The sequence below is a fragment of the Diabrotica undecimpunctata genome, chromosome 5 (genome assembly GCF_040954645.1).
Source record: "Diabrotica undecimpunctata isolate CICGRU chromosome 5, icDiaUnde3, whole genome shotgun sequence".
NCBI classification, from domain to species: domain Eukaryota; kingdom Metazoa; phylum Arthropoda; class Insecta; order Coleoptera; family Chrysomelidae; genus Diabrotica; species Diabrotica undecimpunctata.
Genome location: NC_092807.1, coordinates 10,261,951 through 10,287,468, shown reverse-complemented (window position 1 = coordinate 10,287,468; position 25,518 = coordinate 10,261,951). Strand labels below are relative to the sequence as shown.

Here is a 25,518-nt window from a genome sequence, read left to right as displayed (position 1 = left end):
GAATACGTAAAGCAAGGTAAAAATGGTAAACCTCTGACCTTCAAACAATATACGTTCAACTTTTTCGACAATTTCGTCTGAGACTGAAAGTCTTCTTTATGATCGTTCACCATTTGCGAACATGTTAAACATATATGTACTTTTCCCCATAAACTTCGATTAACTGACGATGAATGTCAATAGGTGATATCAGTTTTACTTTTAAAAAACCTATCACAGCACGAATTTCGCATCTGGCGGTAACAGCGATCGAAAGCTCAATCTACGAAGGCTGTTATGCCGGCATTAAGCAATGCTGCAAGGCGTTAGTGGTGAAGTGAGAGAGAGGGCGAGTTGGTGCGTAAGGCAGTGTTACCAGATTTCTCCCAGTACGTCGCATTTTTTCTCAGCGCCATATGGAACCCTCGTTCGAAACGAATAACCCTTGTAATTCCTTTAAAAATAATTAAGTTTAATAAAAAATATGAATATGGTATTTAGTGAAGCGAATAATAGACTTAATAATATAGCATTATATATAAATTATTAATTTTAAGTCTTTTTCTTTTCCCAACCATTCTCTGATTTCATTAATACTATTATTTTTTTGTTCTTTATTTTATACGGGATTTATATTTTCTACGTCGATCCATTCTAAATATTCAGATTCATTAGAATCTTTCAAAAGGCATAAAGCTGCAGATTCTCCATATTTAGTAATTTTTATTGGGTGAACTCGACCGCATATTGAGAGAATGCATATTAAACTGAAGTACAGTAAAAATTACACCAAAAAAATGTGCATTGATGACCTCCGACTCCCTCTTGTCGTATACCTTCGTAATAAGCAAAATCCTTCTCTCCGTCTTCCTTACGACGTAGTTGATTGGTGTCCCATATGTTCCACGCAATGGGTCAGTGGAGTTTTTAAACTATTAAAGATTTAAGGCCAAAAACGCACTATATTAAGAACTTTCGTCTAAATTTATTAACAAAGAAACAAACGGCATATTCATAATATACGCAAAGAGTAAATACAAATTATAAAAAAAATGTCAAAATTCATGAACAAGAACCGGGAATATTTTAGATCTCTAGTTTGGAGGTCATATTTCATTTTTCGATATCGCCGATTTTAAAAAAGGAACTAACTTCGTACAGAATAATCGTCGGACAACTTTGTTTTAAACTTACCAGCTTTTCGAATGTGAAAAATATTTTTTTCCCGGGAAATGGCAAAAAGTTATTAAAATATTTTGTATGTAGAAAATTGCAACGTTTTTGCATCAAAAGCTCTAAAATCGGAAATGGTTTTTTTTTTAACTTTTTTTAAAATTATTTTGTTAGAATAACTAACTCTCTCTCTCTCTCTCGTGCTTATGCTACCGGTAGAATATTCATTTTAAGTTCATTTTTTCTGATTTAGATCTAGACTTAGGTATCAAGACAACTTACGAGGACGATTTAAAATTTATTGGAGTTAGAGCATAGAAAAGAGTTACCAGCGACAGGCGAATGGAGGATTGTTTTGAAGAAGGCTTTGGCTCATAACGAGCTGTGGTGGGACTGATGATGAACCTTTAGTGCTAATGCAATTAAATTAAAACATTTTTCTCTCTTTTTTGAATCACCTCTTTGTAGTGCTTTTTACAATTTTACCACGCTACGTAATAATCTATTTAATCAATATTGTATTTGATTTTTTAAAATCTCCTAATGACTTCCGAATTCAAAAGTTAAACTATGTGCAGACATAACAAAAACCAAAACAAACAGCTAATATATGCGTTAAAATCATAGGAATCTATAAAGGAGTGGTAGCCGAGGTCAAAACTAGAAGCCTTATTTAGGCAAACCGAGAAGGAGTTGGACAAAAACAAATCAGCGGAAATTCAATCCCCCGTCTTGCATGCATTTAAGTGTACATTTTATGGTAATTTTTAAAAGTGATCTTCCTTGTTAATATACTAAAAGGGAAAGTTGTGCGTATATTTTAGTAAAACATTTTTTAGAAAATAGTTAAACCAGTTGATAGGACAGTTCCTGACACGCAAATTAGTAATTTCTTTTATTGTTTGATTTAAAAATGACATAAATTCGGTTTTAACCTAATTCTATCGAGAATATGAATCATGATCTACAGTTAGTAGTTTTTTTACTTTCTACGTATAAAACAGTTGCCATTTATTTAATAAATAGAATAATCGGTTTTAAAATGTTTTCTTTGTCGTTCTATACAAAATCGCCACCGGCCTTAATCCTTCAGTAATTCGATCCAGATTTTTTTTAGTCGGTTCCCTTTTCTATGTTCTTTAATTACTTACTTCACTGTGCTTGGTGGACCAAGGCATTACCAACTATCAACCTCCGAGAAAAACATCAATGTATTTTGACACCTCCTTGTCTACTAAAGTGACTATTCTCCTCCATTCATCCCTATTTGTTGCTCTTTCTTCTCAATCATCAATTCACTCTTTTCTTTCTGAATCATCATCAAGAAGGAAAGGACGAGCCAGATAAAGAGCCAGGAAGATTGATATTTTTCTGGCTCTTTATCTGGTTCGTCCTTTCCTTCTTTTCGTGATTGGACCCGTTTTGGGATTATATTTCTTCCCATGCTCATCACGTGCCTCATGAATCTCACTCTCTGTGCCTTTAGGAAGCAACTCATGCTTGGTTAATTATACAGTTCCTTTAGCTCCCTGTTTGTTCGTCGCACCCAACATTTCACCTTGTTTTTGCCTCCATATGTATAGCTCTGAGCATTTTCATTTGCCATTTTCCAATTTCTTCGTATTTGCTTTTTTAATTGTCCATACTTTACTACCATACGTCACTGAGGACCTTATTACCGTCTTATCTATCCTTCATCTCATCAGGGGTCTTAGGCTTCCCATCTTTTTATTTCCCTTTGCCAATTTGGTACTCAGTTCCCATTGTTCCTGATTTTTCTTTCCTACAATAACCCCCAGATGCGTAAAATGGACCACTCTCTCGAATTTATATTCCTTTGATTAATTAGATATGAAATTAAACTGTCCCTTTTCGTTTTGCTCTGTATCCCCGAGTATCATGTACCTACTTTGACTTTTCCCGGTTTACTTCTAGGTCAAAATAGTTTGCCTCCTTCTCTAATTTTTTTATATCATTTCTTAAGTCTTTTCTTGTTTTCGTTAGAATAGTAGGTTTATCAGCGAAGGCTAAATTTTGATGTTCGTTGTTGAAAATGGATCCAGTCGTATTAACTCGGCTATTTCTGATTATTATTTCGAATACCAAATTAAAAACACACCGTGGATAACGGATCTCCTTGTCTAGGACCTTCGTTCACTTTAAATTAATCCGATGAGAATCTTCTCTCATTTCGAGTGTTATTACTGATCTATTATATATTACAATTATATTATAATACTGAGTTAATAGATCTAGTTACTGATCTATTAACTCTAAAATCGGCCTGATCTCACCGAGTCTCTCTCTTAGCATCCTAACTAACAAACACCTTGTAACAAGTATCGAAGAGAGCAACACCTATAATTTTCACATGCCAATCTCTCTCCTTTTTGTATATGGGGCACAATAAAACTGTTGTCCAATCTTTGGGCATATTTTCCTCGTCTCATATCCTCTTGATAAGCCTCTACTTCCTTTTTTGTAGTTCTTCCGCTCCATTCTTAAGCATTCTCATCTGCATTTTGCCCATTCAGAAGTTCATTAAAATGCCTCTCCCATATACCCATCATTGATTCTTTTTCATTCGTGAGTGTTCCATCTTCTTTTTTTATGTATGAATTCTCATTCTGGTATCCCCTTTCAGTTTTTTTAACTTCTTGATACAACGACCGTATTTCTTTTTTTAGAAATCTTACCTCTATTTCTTGTATTATTTTTTCGTAATATTCTCTTTTCTTCCATCTACATACACTTCTCATTATTCTCCTATTTGTTAGTGACAATTGTCATAATCTTTTCTTTTCCTTTGATATTTTAAGGCATTCATCATCAAACCAATTCTTCCCTGCATTTTTCATTTGGTTCTTTTGTGGAATAATTTTATCATTTCTATAGTTATCGCCCCTCTTGTAGTTTGCCACACCTTGCTTTATTCCTAGTTTCTCTTGGTCCTTCTGGAATCATAGCCCTTTATTTGTTACATTGTTTTCTTTCACTTTATTTCCACTTCGCTTAGTTTTTCTATATCATATCGATTTTTCCTCTTTGGATTTGTTTTTCCCATTTTTTTTATCTTTTTGCACCATTCCATATAGCTTTAACAAGAAAATGGTCCGAATCCATTTCAGTGTCTCTCATACTTCTCATATTTCTTATCAATTTGCTTTTTTTTTACTTCTAAGTTCGTTTAAGGTTAAAACTATTCTACCAATATATTTTTAGTAATCGGGTAATAATTATATCTAATTTTGGAATAGATGGATGAGTAACAGCAAAGATTAGACTTTTTGACAGTATTAAACACTCCGTTGCATTTAAATATATATTCGATAGATTGACAACTGTTGCTAATATGTCATTTTTTCTATTTCTAATTTCATATACTATATATATACTAAAAATAATTCGAACACAATAAGAATTTGATTTCATATAGAAAAAAAGATCATCAATACTTACAATGTCAAGAAAAAATTAATTTGATCTATGAAATTGTAACATTTCTCGGATCATGGATGTAGAATTTTTTGTAACCGTCAATACGCTGGAAGTAACTTCAAGCCCTTTGGTATTAGGTTGTGTTCTTCATCTTTGTAAAAATTTAGTCGAATTTTCACAATGTGTCAGTCTTTCATACAGAATTTTCAGTCTCGCTATGACGCTAGGACCGGTTTCTTAATATTGTTATGAAGCTATTTTCTTGTGGCATCTTAATGCAGTTTACTATTTTTAATTACCAGTATTTTATAGTAAACTTTCAACAGTGCTACGTACATACAATTCAGGCACTGCATTTCCCACATATTTTTTAAATTAATAAACGTATAGGTTCTTACATATGTATATATTATTTTAGTAATTTGAATAGGTATAACGTACGTGTCTAAAATCTTAAAAAATTGAATTGAATTGAATCATTCGTACAGACCTTTCTCCATATCGTCTCTTATTTTCGCAGGTGTGTCAGTTTGACCTTTTTCATAACTACAGACACCTGGCCATATAAGACATTTTTTTTGAAATAGTAGACTAACTACTACCTCATCATAATCCTTGCCATAATATACACCTTACAGACCAACAAGGAAATATCCCATAGCGTTTGTCAATCAAAGTCAATTTGATTTGGAAACTCTCTACAGAGTGAATCAAACAGCAGTATCATGATTAAATAAGTAAAATAGTATATATATATATATATATATATATATATATATATATATATATATATATATATATATATAACAGAAGTATTTTTTAACACGTGGTGATACAAATGTGTATCACTAAACGATATAAATGTATACAATGCACCTACTGAACATGCAGGTACAAAAGAAATACACGAATTCATAATGCCCATAAGATAGCCAAAACCGGTGAGAAAACAACAAAAAAAAGAGGAGAGCTACATAACGTATGTAGTGGATAACAGGAAAACAATACATAAATAAACAAATTAGAATCAGCATCGAATTTGACAAGTTGTAGGACTACTATAACCTATTCTGAATAAAACAATCAATAGTAATGGTAAACCTACAGAAAAGGTGGAAAAAAAGTAGTACTGTAGGCGGTACTGAAATACTAAAACAAATATGGAATAGGAAAGAAATTCCTGAAGAACGGACGACTGGAGTAACCACAGAGAAAGCATGTCTCATCCTTAAGCGAAACCCCACCAAAAGTACCTTTCTTCTTTCCGGAGATTCACAGCTACCCTCTCAAATACCACGGCATATGCCCAACTTTCTCTGATTCCTAGAATTAGTAGATTGTATGACTTAAGCAACTTTCTCTTCATTGAGATTTGTTATTTAACGAAAGAGTTTTTGAAAAGAAAGTAGTGTGATCAATTTAGGGTCAGCAGTTAGAAAGTAGGTGTGTCTAAAGGTTACAGGCTTCAATAGATCTAACTTCCAATAAATTTTAAAGAGTCTTGCTTTTCCAAATTAGTTTAAAAACCAAAAAGGAATGGACTCTGTAGCGCATCAGTATGTTGGGGAATTATATTTACAAAAATAATAAAAAGATAGAATTGAAATTTAAAAAAATGGTACATCTTAATGACCAATTATGTGTAAAGATAATAGTCAATTAATAAACGACAATCTAAAAACACAAGCAGAGAAAATATTAGGAAATTATCAGAACAGATTTAGCTCAGAAAGATCAACGATAAATGCAATTCATACGTTGGAAAAAGTAGTAAAAAAACTAGAGACATAAGAGGAAGACACCTTTAACCAAATTCAACCCTTAGATATGTGAAGGCACTAAATGCTGTCAAATGTGTCTCTGAAGTACTAACAATATGTTAATGTTGGTATATATTCATTGCTGACTTCTTCTTTGTATTAAGTATTGGTAACCAGAGACTGCTACATTCTATTGATGTGTTTGTTTACACATTTTTCTTCATTCAATAACAAGAGGGGTGCTTCCATTTTTCTCTTTTTGCTGTCCGTTTAATTCATGACTATTGATGCATGATTCTATTACACTCTGTGCTGATTATCCCAGGCATGTTTGCATATCCGGGATCTGTTTTTTTTCCTGAAAAATGGCTTTGACAGAGCCAATTAGCCCAGACTTGCTTTTGTTTGTTTTTAAAGTCGACTGAACTTTTAATTATTATTGATTGCAGATTCATACTCAAAATTTTCTTGTTATCAAAATGTTAAAGTTTCTGTAATAATCCGCGATCTATTTCTGTTTTTTTTTGTTTTTAACATATGATTCATGCTCGTTTAACCTAACATTTAGTGGCTTTAAAGTTTCTCCCAGATAAAAATTGTTGCATTCGCAGGGTATTTTGTAAATGCAATCTCTCCTGTGTGTTGTTGGGTTTAGTTGTGGAAAGAATAGATGTCAGTGTGTTGGTTGTTTTCTTCTTCTCTTTATAAGCAATTCTGCTTGTTCATTGAGCAAGCTTACATTGGCTTTATGAATTCTTGACTTCATCATCTCAGTGTTAATGTGTCTGTTTCGCCGTATGGTGTTATTCAGGCATCCTGCCAGTCTATTTGCTTTTTGTACTTGATCTCACTTCTTTGTTCAGTTATCCATAGCTCGACAGTGTAATTCCCAGATATTTTATTTCCATTACTTGTTCAATACTGATGCCATCAATTTCTATTTTACATCTGGTTGGTTCTTTGCTGACTACTATTGTTTTAGTTTTCTGAGAAGAGATTGTCATATTAAATTCTTCTGCTCTTATGTTAAATCTGTGGACTAGTTTTTGCAGACTATCTTCATCTTGAGCTATCAATATTGCGTCGTCTGCGTAACAGAGTATTTTTATTTCTTTGTTTCCCATTCTGTATCCTCTTCCTTTGTTAACGTTTGTGATTATTTTATCCATGTTTAAATTGAAGAGCATGGGGCTCAATGAATCCCCTTGTCTTATTCCGCTGCTTATTTCTATAGGTTCTGTAAGTTGTGTGGTTGTTTTGAATATTGTATTTATGTTATATCCTTTTTAAATTTTTTTGATGTCTTCTACATATCGTATTGTTACCTCCTTCCCTGCTTGTGAGCCTTTCTGGATCGTTTCTGGTGTTTATAAATAATAATGTATTATCATTTTTCTATTAAAATCCTTGTTAGCAGGCTTTTTTCTTCCTAGAAAACATTTTCGTTGGAGCAGGAGTTTTGGGCTCTATTATATAGTGATTTGATGATTCCCTTTTTGATATTTATGTTGTGGTTTGAGTGATAATTTAAATATCTGTTGGTGTGGGTTGGTTTTCTGCAGAGTTTAATTACATATCCTATATCCTTCTTTGTGATCAACACATCCAGAAGTTGTAGTAAGTTGCTTTTTTCCTTTTCCATGATAAGATGGATTGGTTCTTCTTTACAGGTAATGTCCATTAATTTCCAATATATTGTGAATTTTTGGTAATGTTTGTTCACAATATTTTTCTCAAATTAATAATAAGGTATTAAGTGTACCCTAATTTCATTAATAATGAAAATAGGTATCGTCATACATTTTTTGTACAATGTCGATGCATTCCATTTTTGCTTCCATTGATTTAACACTCGTTTCAGACATATTTTAAACATTGTCGGTGAGATACAGCACTCTTGGCGCAGACCTTTGCTTTTTTCTAATTCTACTGGATTAAATTTGATTTCTTTCAAACAGGATGTATGCCGAATTTGACTTGTGCCGTGGTACTACTATATTATTTTATTGATCTAATTAAATACAGAAAAACAATAAATATGGGGTCCTTTCTCTCGGTAATAGATACCTCGCATGTAGTCGACTTTGACAGGCAAAATATCTGGTCCATACCCATTTTGAAAAACCGCCGATGTGTTTATATGGTGCCGTGTGCGCGGGCTTTGAGCGTCGGTGTAGACACTGGGTGTTTCGCTCTCCGCGGGTATGTCCATCTTGGGTACTTTCAATGACTGCGGCGGTACTGTTTCTTGATTGTCGATTCGATTCAGTACCGATCGAACGTCGCGTCTTAGCGGTTCTCCGCTAACCTTCTTGTGTTTTTCTTACAAAGTGATTCACGTCTGTCGTACGTATGCGACCGTATCTGTGAGTTTTTCTTCCGGAAAATATCGATAGATCGCAAAGCTTGCGTCCGTTCGACCTAGCGCGAATAGATCCAATTGTTTTGTGATAATGGTTGTGCACAAAAAATGCAGATTTTACGACTGGGCATGGAAAAATGACAGGTAAATCATTATGATGTTTCATTAATACATACACCACAGTGTGATATATATTTACTTCATTCTTAAATTTATTTGAAACGGTTATCAATAAATAGTGTTAAAATATTTAAGATATATATATATATATATATATATATATATATATATATATATATATATATATATATATATATATATACAGGGTTTTTTTTATTAAGAATTGCCCATATATGTAGTAACTGGAGAAACCTTAGCACAAAATACGAAGATTTGACCTAAAACACCTATAAAATATTCCTCCTTAACGAGATACAGAGTGTTTTATTACAAATGTTCTAAAATGATTTTAGCACATTCTTTTAACACCTTCCAATATTTTTTGTTCAAACTTGACAAACAGTTTACACATGTTATGGTACTTTATCTACTGTTAAAAGATAGTTTTCCGCTCTTATCAGAGGCGTGCTGTAGGGTTAGATACTTTTTACCCTCTCACAATCTACGCCAATGTTTTAGCATTTTTTTTTGGTTCTTCGTTACTTTTTATGTAAATATTATCCTTGTGTCTTAATGCGATCGAATACGTAGTTTTCAAGATATATGCGTTTAAAGGTAATGTTTAAAATACATCATCATCATCATTCTGGCTTTACAGCCCTGTGTAGGTCCTAGCTTCCTCAAGAATTTCTCTCCAGTTGTCCCTATCCATCGCCTTTCTCCGCCAAGCACGTATTCCCATATTTCTCATGTCTTCATCGATGTTATCAAGGAACCTTGTTCTGGGTCTTCATCTTCTTCTCTGACCAATGGGTCTATCAAGGAGCGTTTTTCTAGTTGGCTCATTTTGTTCCATCTGCATTGCATGCCCTATCCACCTCAGACGTCCTATCTTAATATGTTTTACGATATCAGGTTCCTGGTATATTCTATAAAGTTCGAAGTTATATCGTCTTCTCCACACTCCATTGTTATTTATTGCTTCACAGATTCGCCTTAGTACTTTTCTTTCGAAACATTCTAACAATAGCATCTGTTGGACGTGCAAATTCTGCGTTTTATCTCTGCGGTAGTATTATTTTCAGTGTTAAGGAGCGCTCCCAGGTATACAAATTCGTTCACTGCTTCGATGACGTCGTTTTTTATAACAAATGGTCGTAGGATTTGTGGTTGCGTGCTTATTTTCATATACTTTGTTTTGTTGGTGTTTGTTATTAAACCCATTTTTGTAGCTGATTCTTTTAATGCTACATACGCCTCTCGTACAGCGTTTTCCGTTCTCCTAACAATATTGATATCATCAGCATAGGCCAGGATTTGCACTGATTTATTATATATTGAACCAGTGGTTGTGATTTATGGCATGCGTATTACTTTTTCTAGAGCCAGATTGAATAGTATACAGGAGAGAGGGTCTCCCTGGGGCAGTCCGTTATTTGTTTTAAAAGGTTCAGATAGTTCCCCCTGAATCCAGCGTGGTATTTTCCTACTATCCGTTCTGCATATGGTACCATACAGGGACATAGTACTGTGGAAAATATTTTATACGCTACATTTAGAAGCGTAATTCCTCTGTGGTTAGAGCATTCAAAGAAATTTCCTTGTTTGTGTATGGTGCAAAGTATTCCAATCATTGGGGAGGGATGTCTGTGTCCATATTTCATTTATAAGCTGCTTTAATGCCATTGTGGTATCATAGCCACCTTCTTTATATAGTTAAGCTGGGAGATTTTAAAAGCTATTTAAAATACATAATCTTATTTTATTGCATACATACGAGTCATAACTATGATAATAAAGTTTTACAATTCAGTAGATTCAGTACATTCCATTTCAAATTATTTTTTCATATCAGAACTAAGATTTTTATTATATTAAAGCAATTTTTCTTGGTAAGTTTCCGGATCGAGCTTGTTAATAAAATGATGGTTACATATGACAAAACTATTATATATTTAATAAATTTTCTAAGTGGCCTCCATTCACTTCAATACATTTTTGAATTCTATCAGAAAAATTTCTCACAGCCTTCAGAAATAATGTTCGGTTGATCTCTAATAAGCGGCATTCTCTATTTCTTGCCATAATTCTTGTCGAGTATTAATTTCTTGAGCATACACAAGTGTCTTCATATGTCCCCAAAAATAGAAATCTAAGGGATCAAAATCAGGACTCCGAGCAGGCCATGGAAACTCACTTCCTCGCCCTATCCATCTGTTAGGAAACTGATTGTTCAAATAATTTCGCATTACCAAGGGAAAATGTGCATCTTGCATAAACCACATATAGTCGGTTCGCTATATTTACGCGGGTTTCGGATTAACAAAATTATGCTAATGACTCATTGATAACCAGTTGCAGTAAACGACTTCCCAGAAAATTAGGTAAAAATTGCATTAATGGTCATATTTTAAAATACATTACAATAACATTAGGGTAGGTATAAATTTGTTACAATATTGCAGTTGAATTGATTCTTTGCCAGTGTTGACATTGTATGTTTGGTTCAAATATTTAAAAATGCCTAGACGTGTGTTAGATGTAGATAGTCTAATTTGTAGTGTACATAAGTATTTTACGGATGAGAAAGAAAATGGCGGTCCTTTAAAATCGGTAATGTCTGTTCAACAACGCGTATGTGATGCTCTAGGAATTAGTGAAACCAAACTAAGAGGAGTATTACAAAATCGCAATAATGAACGGCCGAAAGAAGATCACCGAAAAACTCGCCTATCATTGAAAACGAAAGATATTCCAGATGGAAAAAAATTTGAAATTCGTGATACCATTTATCGAATGCGAGCCAACAAGGAACATGTGACCTTAAATACAATTCTCTCGGAATTAAAAGATAGAAAATTTGACGAAATTGGCAGAACAAGTCTATGGCAAGTGATACATAATTTGGGTTTCAAATTTCAAAAGGAGGATAACAGAAGAGCCTTTTGTGAAAGAAGTTCTGTTGTGCATAAAAGAATTAACTTTCTAAGAAAATATTCTAAATTAAAAGAAGAAAGGGCAAATTTTATATATTTAGACGAAACATGGATTTTTTCTAGGGGTGCAACCAAGAGAATATGGCAAGATGATAACCTAAAGTCTATCAAACATACTGATGGAGAAGGGAAGCGACACATAATTTTACATGCAGGAGGGAAATCGGGTTTTATAGAAGGTGCTGATTTAATATTTTCATCTAAATCAAAATCAAGTGACTATCACGATAATATGAACACAGAAATGTTTGTAAAATGGTTAGATGAAAAACTTCTCCCAGGTTTAAGTGAGCCCAGCGTAATTATTTTAGACAATGCACCTTACCATTCTGAAGTATTAAACAAAAGTCCAACGAATTCTTGGACTGTTAATAAAATTAAAGAATGGTTGACAAAGGAGCATATACCATTTACACAACATATTTTAAAATCAGAATTATTACGCTTGGCAAATATCCACGCAAAACCAAAACCTTTGTTGTGGATCAGATTATTGAAAGTTACGGTCATCAAGTTTTACGTCTGCCACCGTATCATTGCCAGTTTAATCCCATCGAATATATATGGGGAATAGCAAAACAATATTATGACAACCATATTGTGCCTAACGGTTATAGCGACGACGCAGTTCGGGAAACTTGGCGAAAGGCACTTTCAATTGTAACTCCAGAAGTGTGGTGCAACTGTATATTCAAGTGCGAGAAACTAATAGAAGATTGGTGGACTCGTGAAAATAAAATAAACGAAATAAGTCCAATCATAATAACAATTAATGGTGATGACAGTGATGATGATGACGATTATGATATTTTTGATGATAATGACTGATTTTAATTTTTGTTGGCAAGTTAAATTTTTTTATTTTTCATTAGAAATTCTCTCCGTGGAACAAATATACATAGACCATATTTTCTGTGTGAAGTGTAATATAAAATTATTATTAGGTTTATATCAGCCACATTAGGCTCCATTAATGAAGTAATTCTCCTTATTATACTGTCAATTATATAAAAGATTTTCCATTATTATTTAATTAAAAAAAGTTATGGATTATTTTTCATTTCATTTGACCAGTTGATATTTCCCCAAAGAGCAGGTAATTAAAACTGGGTACTTACAATAAAATTTTTAATCCGAAACCCGCGTAAATATAGCGAACCTACTTTATTTCTTCTTTGGTTTGATGGTAACTCTTCCAGTTCATCTATTGCAGGTAACTTTGCATTGACGTTGGAGGTGGGCATTATCACATTAATTGTTAGATTGATTGCATATTGCTATGGTTTATATCTTGTATTGAATAAGAATAATTTTGTTATATTATTACACAAGACTTAACTCATTCCTATTTACAAAAATTAAAGGTATTACCGAAATTTGAAGAAAACTATTTTAGGCGTTGATTGAATAACCCAAAGTTTAGGTATAAAATCATAAAAAACGTAATCGGAAAATCATAAATGCAATCTTTTGAAAAAAAAAAAAAATAGGGTTGTACATTTAAAAAATATGAAAAAATCGTATCTTTCTTTTGTAGTTCACCCTGTATACGAATATTCGTCAATGATTTCTGTTAAACTTAATTTAAAAACTACAATACTTATATTGTTGTATATAAATAAATATTTATTTATGTATTCCTTCTTTATATACAGGGTATTTATTTCATTGCGATATCGAGATAAAAATGGCATTGTCTTTCATAACAGATGAACACAATAAGTGTCTCTAAATTAATATTTAAGGAATCTAGAAGTTAGGCAATCTTTATTCTTTTGTTATTCCCCAACTTTAGATTATTTCCAAGTTTACACAACGGCTTTAACGCTTCAACTTGACTAATTACTTTTATTTCCCATGACATCAGTCGGGTTAAACCAGAAGTAATACAAAATATTTCAACTGGCGTTGACTTATAGAAAGCAGCCTTCAAAAAACGTAATGACGCACGATTAAGAATGGCGATATATTTTGATACATAAAAAATTAAAAATACGCGTTTTTTTTCTAATCATTTGAATGAATAACATTTTTTGACCAATACCTAATCATAAATTATAAATTATGAATAATGTTAAAAGAATCGAGACAAGTAAATACAGTATGCGGCTTAAGCGATTAGAAAAGAGTAATCAATGAAATTTTATAATAATTTTCATTTACATCCTTTGACATCAAAACTGATACGCTACCACAATCATCTAATGATTGTACGTAATTTTATTGTTTTTCCCGTCTCATCTTTCTACATCCTCTAGCTAGAAGATACAGTAAAACCTCGAGATACTTACTATCTTAATCTGTTACTGATGTTTGTATTTATAGTACAGGGAAATAAGCAGACCCTGTTCGGGACCGTGACTAATCCAGAAATCTGACAATTTTTTAGTTATTATAAGCTTATATAAAAAAACCTCTATGTTTCCGCATAAATTTCGGCGTCTTTTTTAATTCCTAACAATTTAGCGATCTCTAAAAGTTGTAAAATTAATTTGTTGCTTCAAAAACTGCAAAATAAGGTAAAAACGGTATTTGTTTATAACTTTTGTAAAAATCAACCCAGGCATTTGTTATTCTGTCCAAAGTTGGATCTTGTGGTCCTTAACAATCCCTCAAAATTTCAGATCGAGTCATTAAGTAGTTTAAAAATTATTTTATTCTTTTATCCCAGAGACCTTATTTTGCAGTAATATTAGTCAGAAAATAATGAAGATACAGTAATTCTACGCATAGAAAATGAAAGTTTAAGAGTAAAACTATCAATCCACATCAAAAAAATAAAAAAAAATAATTTTTTACAACGCAAAACCCTTATTTTTTATTTAAACGTTTAGGATAACTTTTATACTACTGCTCGTAGATAAAATCTTTTTTCATATTCGAAAAGCTGACATTTTTACACGAATTTAAAAAAAAGTTGTTCTTTGATAATTTGGGGCAAAGTTAGTTTTTTTTTAAATAGAATTAGAAATCTATATACGGCCCAACGGCCCAATAAACGGTACAACACCGAAAGGTACAAATGGGTCTACTGATTAAGTAAGTAAATAAGAAATCTATATATAAAAAATGCAATTTCAGCTGTAAAATGTACTAATTTGAACCATATTTTTGACAATTCACACAGGATCTTGTTACAGTGTTTTTGTACAAAACTACGAATCTTTTTATTTCAAATTCCGAAAATTGACTCCCTAATTGTTATAAACAAATTAGCTGAGAACTTAAAAAAAATTTGCCCCAAATTATCGTAGAACCTTTTTATAAACAACTGTTAATTGAGAACAGCATTTTTCCGAAACGGTTGACCAACATTGAAGTGTTTTATTGATTTCAGATAGATAATCCTGATAAATTTCGAGACAAAAGTATTGTATTATATAATCAATCATTGTCACCGTCATAAACTTCTAGTTCTAATTTCCGTTCGTTTTTTTTAACATTTTGAAGTCAGATTCCTCAATTTCCGATAATTGTTCCAACTTTGCTAAATTATCCAAAGCCCCCTGTTGAGCCTTGATCACAATTTTAAAATTATAATATTAAATATTTCTAGAAAAACTAGAAAAGCAAATAGACAAATAGAAAAATCCAAGAAATACTACCGATTCTTAGAATATATGTACAAGCGCCGGTAAACGAAGTTTCCATGTGAAAGTGGATTCTAGGAAAAACCGCTTTTGGGTCATAATGAGCGTCTTTCTTCTATTGTATATTTCTTGTATTGTTTATCAAAGTAAAAATTAAGTCGGTACCTGCTCATTGTTTACTTAAAAACAGGGTATTTAATTTTTGAATGTGCTTTGAAGCAAGAACTTTCTAATTTCGAAACATAATTCACATTATTTTTAGGTCTTTAAATATTTTTTGTCATACTACTTTATTATTGTGTTTTTATTGCTTAGTTACCAATTACGTAATAGTGTACTTTATGGCACAAACAAAAAGATAACTTATTAGAATCATCGGTAATTATTTAGTAAGCCGGAACGCCTCAAAAATGCCAAATTTTTTGTGGACTTCTCAAAAATGCCAATTTTTTTGTGGATTTAGCCGAAAAAATGAAAAAACCCTCAAATTTTAATGTTTTCTTTGCTTTAAACTACTAAAAGTGCCCAAATAATCTAAAATACAGAAAAAATAACAAAAAAAGTACTATGAACCAAAAAAAATTTAATTAAAAAGCAAAGAAAAGTATATATACATGTCTTACATAACTAAGACATATTAAATATCACTGTTTTTTACTGTTAAATTATGAAAAAATGGGTAAAATTGTTTAAAATAATCAAGATTTTTAATATGGCGGCCATGCGCAAGAAGTTAAATTTTATGTACTTTTGACATTGTTGCCAGTTTTAACCTTTAAAAGATCTAAAAATTTCATGAAAATTTACCTTAATTAAAACAGGTAGACGCAATCTTAATAACCACGTGCAAAACGAGTACCCGTTAACGATCGTCTTATTTTATTATTAAAAATGTAAACCAATAAACCAAATCTAACCTAACACTGGTAAAAAAGGCAGTAATATAAATAAATAAAATGTTATAATATAATTAAAAATCAACATTTTTATATTTCATAAGAAAACATGAAATTAAAACTAAACCAACGTAACCAAATCTAACCTAACTCTGGTAAAAAAGCAGTAATAAGAATAAAATTTTGTATAATTAAAAATCAAAATTTTTATTTTTCATAAGAAAACGTGATAGTAAACGTAAAGTAACGTAACCAAATCTAACCTGACCCTTGTAAAAAAGTTATAATTTTCAATAGGTAATAATTTATAAACTTTACGTTTTAGGTAAATTTTTATTTTTCATTAGAAAACATAATTTTGAATAACTATGGCAACACTGGTTAAAATTACACTTCTTGACCATAAGAAACAGTTGTCATTCCTGTCATTTCTTGTTGTTTCATGGTAATGACGAATAATGGCGGTGGCTTTTAAAAATCGGGCATATTTTAAATGGAAATTACATAAAAAAAGAACGTTTTGCACCGAATAAAAATTATTGCACAATCATTAGTAAGTGAAGCAAAATTCATTGATATAAATTTCATCTCCGTAGAAATGGTTCCGGCTTATTACACTAGTAACGAAACATCTTGATTTAATATTTCAAAACATTATTTAGAATTCACATAAAACTGGCAATTCTCGGGTGATATTTAGATTACATTAGGATCTCAAAAATATCTTGCATTCTCACGGTTTTAGTTTGACACGTTTGACAGCATTTTCGTCGCGTAGCTACATAACACGGACGATAGAATGTCTACTAGTAAATATATTGTCAAAATGAAATTGAATTTTCAAATTTTTTAGAACATATTTATTTGTAGATGCAATAACGAACTAGTATTACATAAAAGTTTGTATGCACCGCGGGTATTAAGAGCGTAGGCGCAAAATTTCGGGCCAATGCTTTTTAAATGCATTGTTTTTTTTCGAATCCTGAGAAAACTAATAAATATTTTTGAAAAATTTAAACGCAGAATGAAAGAATATATTATTACCGAGGGGCGAAAGTCCCTGAAAACTTCTATAATGTTTATTTTAATAAGTTACAGGGGTGAAAAAAAAAAGAGAAAATTTAGTGTGATTTTTAATTTAAAATATTTCATTCAAAAAAACTTTTTGTTTATTCTAAGGGACTTTCGGCCCTCGGTAATAGTGTAATCTTTCATTCTGCGTTTAAATTTTTCAAAAATATTTGTTAGTTTTCTCAGGATTCGAAAAAAATGAATGCATTTAAAAAGCATTGGCCCGAAATAGATGTATATGCCCTCGGGCGACTTATAAACCCTCGGGACAGAGGCAATCGGGTTTGTAACATCGTCGCCCTCTGGGCATAAACATCTATTTAATATCCTTGGTACATAAATAACTATTTTCAAACTTTTATATGATTTTGTATTGAATTTTTTTTATTTAGGCTATTTCGTTGGTATAGTTGAGATGTTTTGGTCATACATTTAGTAGTATTAAAATTAGTTGCTAAAATTCTAGTCCTTGATTTTGGCTTTTTTCAGATTTTTTTAAACGAAATTCTGAGCCAGATAATTTAATTGTTCTATTTCGTCTGACTAAATACACCGACTCTCTATTGCATGTGCTAAATTTATGCTAAAATGTAAATTTCTACCATATTAAACATCTTTTATAGACCATGAGGTCCATATGTATGGAATAAATTCAATTTTAGCGTTATTATGTGCTATCTGAAAAAAACCTGAAACAGGTCGATTTTTATTCTTAAATTGACAACTTACAGTATAAAAATATTATCCCCTTCCAGCACCCCCTTTGAATTATAAGCACCCCCTCGAAAATTTTAAATAACAAAGGGGGTCGTGTGGCACCTGGTTAGAAAGGGATTTTAGTCCTCTGTTCAGCAATATAAAGTTTTTTGAATTTTGTGCCATAATAACTAAGACAATTGATTTTTACGATTAAATTAAATGTTCAACTTGACAACCATTATTCACTTCTTGACAATAACCGAGGCGATTTTGGAATTCTCGTACAACATTTTGTATCACCCCGGGGGTTATTTTGTTAGTTTCTTCCGTTATCCTAACTTTTAAATCAGCAATATTGCCTGGTATATTAAAATATACATTAGAAATAATCAGGTATTTTCGTATCTGTTCTGCTAAACATTACGGAAAAAACTTTGAAGATAATAAAATATTAGTCAAAAAGCCAAATAAACAATTGATATGAATCTAGTAGGCTGCTGTCATTTAGACATTTTATAGACATTTTAATTATGATTTGTTTTGCTAATAAAACAAGAACTCAAAAGAAGGTTTGTGAAATGTTTAATAATAAATACCCTGGTCAAAAAGTTTCGCAGTCTACAGATAGAAAAATTGAAAAGAAGTTTCGTTATACTGGGCATGTAAAAAATGTTGAAAAACAAGGTAGAAATGTTAAATTTACTGATGAAAAAAAGTTAGATGTACTTTTAGAGATTGAGGAAAATCCGCGTAAGACAACTCGAAAACTGGCCGTCGTCATTGATGTAAGTAAATTTGAGAGTTTTGAGAGAGTCATTTTGAGAGTTTTGCATAAAGAAAAATACCACCCTTACAAGTTCAGTTAGTTCAGGAGTTAAATGAAGATGATCCCGATAGAAGGCAAGAATTCTGTGAAATGATGATGGGCAGAATGAACGCAGATTTGCAGTTTATTTGCATAAACAAAATAGTTTTTTCTGATGAAGCGACGTTTTATTTAAACTAAACGGTTAACAAACTCAGAGAAAAGCCTCACTGGGTGTATGAGACTCACGCAATATCCTAAAAAATTAACATTTGGGCTGGTATCAGTAACAATAAAATTATTGGTCCTTATTTTTTTGAGGGCACAGTTGATGGTGAGGTTTATCTAGATTTTTTGATTAACTTTTTAGTGCCTACATTACGAAGATTTTTTCCTGATGTAAATCATCCAAATGAGATAGATCAATCTATTTTTAACCAACAAGACAGAGCTCTTCCGCATTTTGCACGTATAGTTAGAAATTATTTAAACGAGGTTTTTCCCAATAGGTGGATTGGAAAACGTGGAACCATCGAATGGCCAGCTAGATCCCCGATTTGACTCCTCTCGATTAGTTCTTATGGGGTTATTTAAAATCTAAAGTATATTTTAATAGACCAAACAGTATTACTAATTTAAAAGTTAGGATAACGGAAGAAATTAACAAAATAACCCCCGAGGTCGTACAAAATGTTGTGCGAGAATTCCAAAATCGCCTCGGCGATTGTCAAGAAGTGAATAGTGGTTATTTTGAACATTTAATTTAATTGAAAACTACATTGGAAAATTCATTCTAAATAATATGTGACATTATTATCTTCATTCAACCTAAAGTTTTGTGATAGACATTATCAAAATTGAACATCTTAAAAATCAGTTTTCTCAGTTATGATTGCACTAAACTTAAAAAATTTATATTTCTGAACAGAGGACTAAAATCCCTTTGTAATAAGGTGTCACACGCCCCCCTTTGTTATTTAAAATTTTCGAGGTGGTGCTTACAATTCAAAGGGGGTGCTGGAAGGGGATAATATTTTCATACTGTAAATTGTCAATTTAAGAATAAAAATCGACCTGTTTCAGGTTTTTTTCAGATAGTACATAATAACGCCAAAAATGAATTTATTCCATACATATGGACAGCATGGTATACCAGTTTGTATTTATTCAGCTGTCGTTGTTGTGTAGTGCAAAAATAAAGAAGCAGATTGTTATTTTATATTTGATGAGTAAAACCTCATAAAAGATTACAAAAAGAGATAATTACGAGTTACTGGTTTATTACTGCAGTCCATCATCTTATCCTAAGTCGGTTTTATGTTTTGATTTAATTTTATAAAAGTGTTATTCAAAGAAAGTTATAGTAAAGTCGTAAATTTTATAAAACTTTCTAGCAACTTCTCTAACTTCACAACATTCATTTCTATCCACGTATATATTGTTGGATTTGAAATATCGTTGTACACATTTGGAATTGTCGAACAAATTCTTGATGATAAATAATTATTTTAAAAGGATACGTTTGTCCAAGTGAGACAGACGTAAAGAGTAGTAGTTAGCCTTGAAGACACAGTGAAAATGTTGAATATTTCCTTTTCAGCTGCTAGTAGAATACAGGGTGATCCCTCGTGACATATAGAAAATAAGATTTTTCTTATTTTATATATGACACGAGCAATGAATCAGTAATGAGAAGAAATATAACCGACAAATAGATTCCTTCTTCTTTGCGTGCCTCAACCTTTAAAAAGGACATTTGCGATCATCACGGCCCATTTAACTATGTCTACAGCAGTATCTTTAGATTCCTACAACTAACAATAAATAAAAAATTGATTATTGTTTTATAACATATTCTCCACGAATATCAGTATATTATTTTCATGTATTTGAAACAATTTTCAAACTGTTTTCTTGCATAGTTGCTCTATGTCGCTCTGATGAGACCTAATGAGGTTGAAATACGTATAAGCGGCTGGCGGATGCGCTGCTTCGAAATTAAATCTAATACCGTCTTTCTGTTTTTGTTCAATATTTCTTCTAATCTTCTTTTACGATGATCTTAACTATAGTCGGTTCACAATTTGTTGATAGCTCACTACAAGTTTAACCCTAATTAGAAAACTGAAATACAGAGAGAATAGGTAATACGATATAATAGTAAAAACCAACCTAAAACTGACGGTTTAAGACGTTTTCGACTAACCCACCTTGTATCTGAAGGAATACAATACCTTATAATCCTATTACGGGGGTATTTTGAATGGTTAGAGATGAACGACCAGTGTCGTAGAGTATATGATTGAAACATTTATTTGAACTAAATAAATATATTTTTCAAATTGTACTTATGTAAATTGTATTTTTTAATAAAACTTATTTATTTTATTCAAAAATAAAAAGTTTCTTGCCATTTGTAAAAGATACATTTATTTAATTAAGGAAAAAGGCCCCAAATGTCACCTAGCAAAATTTCCAATGTGTTTTAAATGTGTCCATTATTTTCGAATCCGGAGAAAACTAATAAATATTTTTGAAAAATTTAAACGCAGAATGAAAGATTACATTATTACTCAGGGCAGAAAGTCCCTGAAAACTTCTACAATGTTTATTTTAATATGTTATGTAACAGGGGTGAAAATAAAAGAGAAAATATGGTATAATTTTTAATTGAAAATATTGCATGCAAAAGAAACTTTTTATTTATTCTAAAAAATATTTGATTCTGCCTTTAAATTTTTTAAAAATGCTTTTTAGTTTTCTCAGGATTTGAAAAAAAAATGGATAAATTTAAAACACATTGAACATTTTGACAGGCGACATTTTGCGCCTTTCCCCTTTAATACCTTACGATTACAACTACTATTACTTACCTTATATAATTACGATTAGCAAACTATTCAAATTCAAAATAAATAGGATCAACTTCGGAATCCGAGTCGTCTTGAGGGTTAATAATTAGGTTAATAATCTCTACGGTCGCATCAATTATGTTATCAAGATCCCACATTTTTTGTTCTTCTTCTATTACATGTCTTACTGCATCTTTCAAGTTTTGTTTTGTAATATGTTATAAAGACTCGTATAACAATTCACGTACAGCTTGTATTTTATATGACGTATTTTTTCTAGCCACATAACTTTTCATTTGTGCCCAAATGAGTTCAATTGGATTTATTTCGCAGTGGTAGGGTGGAAGTCTAAAGACTGTGATGTTTCGCCTTTCCGCCATTTTGTCAACTACGTATTTCTTGAACTTAGATTTGTGTTGCCGGGCAATTTTTAAAAGTTCTGGTTTTACCATTCCATCTTCGTAAGGCAGATACTTATTCCGCAGCCAGTCAAGAATATCCTGTTTCTTCCACGCATTCGTTAGAAGTCTTTCTACTAGTCGTGAATGATAAGGTGCATTATCTAATACTATAATTGAATTTGGTGTTATGTGTTCAATCATTTGCTTAAAATACTCTTCGAAAACATCAGCTGTCATCTCCTCGTGATAGTCTTTTGTGCTTTTGGAATGAAATTCCAACAAACCAACCTTCCATAAAGGCTTGCCTGGAGCTTAATATATTTTTATCTGAACAATTTTTTTTAGAGTATGATCTGAGTTTACCCACGTTTCATCCTGGTAGAAGATGGGCCTTTCTTCAGCCCGGAATTTTCGTATGAATCTTAGATAATTTCTTCTCCAACATCTTCTTCTCCTCCCGGTCAATCAAAAGTGATTTTCGGTCTGATTTCTCCCACCGGAAATTTAATTCTTTTAAAACTTGCCACAATTTAGTTCGTCCGATATGAGGCAAATCCGAGTCGTCTCTAACTTCTTGTAAAATTTTGTTTAGGTTTGGTATTTCTTTTTTGAAGAAAAATCCATGAATTTTCCTTCGAATACCATTTTTGGCAAATTCATCAATTTCAATAGGCTTTTTCCCTCTCCTTAAGTTTTCGTTTGTGTTTGGGTTAGCTATACCGTGTTTTTTTCTTTCTGATAGGAACCTATATAAAGTTAACTCTCCTACGCCAGTCATGTTGGCACAACTTTCGATTATGTTGCGAACAGTGTTTGTGGGATTCTGAGAAACCAGAGCATCGTGAACATTCAGGACAATAGTCTTCTCTCTTGGTGAATAGACAGACTTACTGACTGTACGCAACAGTACCGGTGTAAAACTTGATGATGTTGATGATGATGAAGCCATCACAAACAATCCAACAAAACGAGCACGAGCGAAAGATACGTATATGTTCGTAGGTATATGGAATAAAAAATCACTCACGCACTGCATATAATTCGCAAAAGAAATATTCGAGACGCTAATTACTGCCGTAGACGCGGAAACACCGACGAGCCGTAAATTACATGCGATCAAAAACGTACTAAACAAAAAAAATGTTTTCGTTCGTAATAACTTCACCCTTTCAAGTTAAGTTTTGAATATAATTATATTATTAAAAATCTGGGGAATTCCATCTTAATTATCTTGCAACGAATAGTACCTTCGGATATGAATTCCAGGTTTTCTAGTAAAGTGATTAAACGCGATGATTAGTATTGAAATATCCAAAGAGATAAGGTATCCTTATTTACAAAATTTTTAATGGTTAAATTCTTATTTTTATTAATATAATATAATAACCAACATTAGTCGTGAAAGTTTTAATTGTTTTTTTGCTAAATATATTAGTATTAAAATATTATCAATATTATATATAACAGTATTAAAACATTATATTATTATTTAATGAATAAACACCTTAGGAACGCCTATGATTTACGACCGTTTTATGAGTTTGAGGCACATTTCGTGCTCTCAACAATTTGTGAACGAAGAATAAGTTATGTGGCACATAGTTGTTTCACTGCGTTAGTTTTAAGATCTATAAGTTTGCCCCTGTACGTATAGAGACACATGTTGTTATGATTACATATTTATTTCAAAGCTTCTCGGAAAATAGTCTTGTGGAAATACGCCGTAGGATGATGGCGAGACGTTGATTTATGGAAATAGTATGCAAATCAATAATAGGATTATTATAATTCCAAGTATTATGTTATTAAAAATTTATTTTGTTTTGACTGCTGTCAACTGTATGATATTCTAATCAGACAAAACCAAATAATGTACTGTGTACATGTCTAAAAACGATTAATCACTGTGCGATTATATCAATAATGATTTTACAGATCAATTGCTCATTGCTATCAAAAATATTTTTCGGCAGTAAAAAAAAACAGAAGTTAAAAAGAAATTTAAACGAGAAATAAATGAAATTAAAGAATACATAAAAACAGTCAATGTTCAGGAAAATAAATGATGAAGAAATAGAGTTATTACGTATAAATATTATCGGTATAACGTAAAACAATAATTTATGAAGATTTACTAAATGAGAATAATAATAATACTAAAAACAATATTCGTTATATAAAACAGAACATATAACCAATTTGATCAAATATCTATATAAATATAAGTTAAAGTTAGACGTCTTTCTTCTTTCTACACGTAATTTGACAGATTACGTCAAAATAAAGGATCTTTCAATAATAGTTCTCTGGCCTGTATTTAATTGAAATACAGGCGGCGTTTATTTTATTAAAGCACAGTATTAAAGGACACATAACTGCGCATGAGTATTTATCAAAATAAAGGTGCTTTTATGAGGACAAAAAGGTACGTCTTCAATAACTCTCTTTTTATTTTGTTAATCATAGCTTCCTTTGTTACTTATAGTATGGCGCCATCTATTAGTTCTATTGCGATTTAAAATGACAGAAAAACTATTTTTAAGGACTTTCCGTACAATAATTTAGTGCAGTTGTTCTGAAGCTAGGTCCGTACAAAGATTTCGGTGATTCATTTTTATTATTATAGATAAGACTGATGACAAAAGGGTCTACACTTCTTCAAGACCAGAACTTTTTGACTGACTACTTTAGGGTAAGGATACGGCATAAACACAACATTGTTCAGAAAGCGTTGACAGTGGTGGAAAAATTATTTAAAATTTCATAAATTTTTTAATTGCGATAAAAGCAACTGTGAGGTTTCCAAAATCTTATATTTACGTCGTTTTTCCGGTGCGATCATAGTTAAACTATGTATAAAAACCACAAAGATAAATGTTAATTCCAAATGCTTTGTTTATTATACGTTTTAGTTGAGTGCGCTAGTTTACTTCGACAATATGGAGTGTTTTAAGTGTGTTTTTATTCAAATAAAAAATTCTATATACCTGAAAGTGTAAGTTTATGGATTTGGTTTAAAAAATAAATTGAATATTTTAACAGAAGTTACAATAAAGTGTCACTAAAATCAATTTAGTCGATGACAACATTAGTAATTTATCCGTTCTTTCTATTGGTATAAAAGAACTGTCTTAAGTTTCCCTCTAATGTGCAGAACAAGTGTTCCTAGGACAATAAGTCAGATATTGTTTGTTTAACGTTTTAAGTTGACTTAAGTTCGTAATTATTCTAAACGAAAAACTAGAGACTTATGTCAAAAGTGTTTAATAACAAACTAATACCGTGTGATCATATTTCCCGCATTTAGAATTTTTTCGAGGCTTCTATCACGATATCCACGAATTTAAACCATCCGCCAACTCTGTGTATGGTCTTC

General features: G+C 31.6%; 1 protein-coding gene across 6 annotated transcripts in view; it reads left to right on the top strand.

Moving 5' to 3' along the window:
• The window catches only part of ssh (Protein phosphatase Slingshot), a 444,779-nt gene that overhangs the window by 405,372 nt on the left and 13,889 nt on the right, over positions 1–25,518 (top strand). Inside the window, exon 1 of one of the 6 annotated variants that reach the window (XM_072531440.1) lies at positions 8,604–8,856. The exons of the other annotated variants lie outside the window; for them this stretch is intronic. Within the exon in view, the coding sequence (XP_072387541.1) occupies positions 8,804–8,856 (53 nt within the window). The 5' untranslated portion in view covers positions 8,604–8,803. Of the gene's footprint in view, positions 1–8,603; positions 8,857–25,518 lie in introns of those variants that run through there. 6 annotated transcript variants of the gene reach the window in all.